At 43.2% G+C, this 2,104-nt stretch overlaps 1 protein-coding gene across 1 annotated transcript; it reads left to right on the top strand.

Annotated features, from left to right (window-relative positions):
- Positions 1-573: 573 nt before the first annotated feature.
- Positions 574-1,377, top strand: LOC146526374 (uncharacterized). The gene has a single exon (XM_085207210.1). The coding sequence runs from the start codon at positions 574-576 to the stop codon at positions 1,375-1,377; it is 804 nt and encodes a 267-aa protein (XP_085063336.1).
- Positions 1,378-2,104: the final 727 nt, after the last annotated feature.

The raw sequence follows: 2,104 nt of genomic DNA on the forward strand, positions 1-2,104 counted from the left end.
CAGGTTGGTAGGCGGCCAGCTTTGTAGGGAACATTACTTATTCTAAATTAATATTATTACATTTACTAAAATCATCCGCACGCAGCGCATTGGAACAATTCAAACCTGTTCCGAGTTTTTTTGCTATGCGTGTCGTAGGCTGCTAGCTAGCATCGCCACGTTTAAAGAGTCGGCTAGAATCGCTTGCGACAATCACTTGTGTATCCATTGCTCTCTTAGCTTGCATTCAATTCTCAACCTTAACTTCTTGCTGTTACGTGCTAGTTTAGCTTGTATTTTCTATTGGTATTTATTTAAATTTCTTTATTTCCTTCTGTGATCATTTTCTCTTCACGTATCTGTGAGTTAAATAAATTTGGACAATTTCTCCACAAAAATTGGATTTTTAATTTTACTCATTTAGTGTAAAATAAATAAGATCATATTAAATAGTGGTATCACATCTCAACCCCTATATTGGTGACCCCTAAATTGGTGAGCACTACAATAAATACCTACGTTTACTGCTGGCAAGAAGATTTAAAACGGCAGGAGGCCATTTTAACGACCTTGGCAAGTGACCGCTGATACAAGATGGAGGACGCGACTACATCCAACGTGTGCAGAATTGGCGTGCGTATTCCACCATTCTGGCCGGAAGAACCAGCCCTTTGGTTTTCACAAATTGAAGGTCAGTTTGCTTTATCTAATATAACAAGTGATATTACAAAATTTTATTACGTTGCCGCTCAGTTAGATAATCAATTTGCTGTCGAGGTGAAGGATATTATCATTTCTCCTCCCGAGACGGATAAATACATCACTCTTAAAACGCAACTGATTAAAAGATTGTCTGCGTCTCAAGAAAAGAAAGTGATGCAGTTGCTGAGGCACGAGCAGCTAGGTGATCGCAAGCCATCACAGTTTCTGCGATACATGCAAGATCTTGCGGGTTCATCTGTCCCCAAGGATTTTTTTAAAACATTATGGTCGAGTAGGTTACCACAAAACATTCAAACGGTTATAGCTTCACAGCCTGATCTGCCTATCGAAAAATTAGCTGACCTGGCAGACAAAGTGCATGAGATAGCACCCTCATCACCACAGGTCGCAAGCACATCTGCGATGGCCACACCCCCTGCATCCTCCATGTTGGAAGAAATGGCCAAGCAGATCCAACTCCTGACCAAGCAGGTATCGGAACTCTCGACCCAGGAACGTCACAACTCGGTCTCATCAAAATTTAAAGAGCGTTCCCGGAGCCATTCCAGACATCGCAGGAAGTCGACTACCCAGCAAAAATGTTGGTACCATTTTAAATTTGGTTCAAATGCTAAAAAATGTGTGCAGCCATGTAGTTACGGAGAGTCGGAAAACTCTCTGGGCAGCCGGAAGTAGCGGCCAACGTCTGCCCTTTACCTACAGGCCGTCTTTTCATTACCGACCGTATTTCAAAAATGCTTTTCCTCATTGATACTGGCTCGGATCTCTGCGTTTTTCCACGGTTGGCTACCAAGGCGCCCTGTACCAAGACAAAGTATGAACTTATGGCGGCGAACGGTACAGTCATTCATACTTACGGTCCTACATTATTGCACTTAGACCTAGGACTGAAACGTACTTTCACCTGGAAATTTACCATCGCTGATGTTTCAAAGCCCATTATCGGCGTAGATTTTTTGATATTTTACAATCTTCTTGTAGATTGCAGATGTCAGCGACTCGTCGATGGAAATACCACTCTGTCAGTGCAAGCAATAAAAGAAAATATCTCCGATGACCTTGCGTCAGTCAAAGCCATTTCGGGAGAATCAAAATACCATCAGCTGCTTCATGAGTTTCCAGAGGTAACGAGACCATCAGGTACGTCTTCCTTACCTAAGCATAATACCGTGCATTACATCAAAACCATTCCCGGACCACCGGTTACCAGTAGACCTCGTCGTTTAGACCCAGTTAGACTGAAAGCAGCCAAAAAAGAATTTGACGATATGCTGTCACAGGGAACTGCCCGCTCCTCTAACAGTTCGTGGTCGTCCGCTCTGCACTTAGTTAAGAAGAAGGACGACGGATGGAGACCATGTGGTGATTATAGGGCACTCAATGCTCGCACAGTACCTGACAG

Source organism: Heliconius melpomene, unplaced genomic scaffold (assembly GCF_056956725.1).
Source record: "Heliconius melpomene rosina isolate 202511_hmr_F unplaced genomic scaffold, ASM5695672v1 ptg000057l, whole genome shotgun sequence".
NCBI classification, from domain to species: Eukaryota; Metazoa; Arthropoda; class Insecta; order Lepidoptera; family Nymphalidae; genus Heliconius; species Heliconius melpomene.

Coding starts and splice junctions, on each gene's coding strand:
- LOC146526374 (XM_085207210.1), top strand. CDS start 574: ATGGAGGACGCGACTACATCCAACGTGTGCAGAATTGGCGTGCGTATT.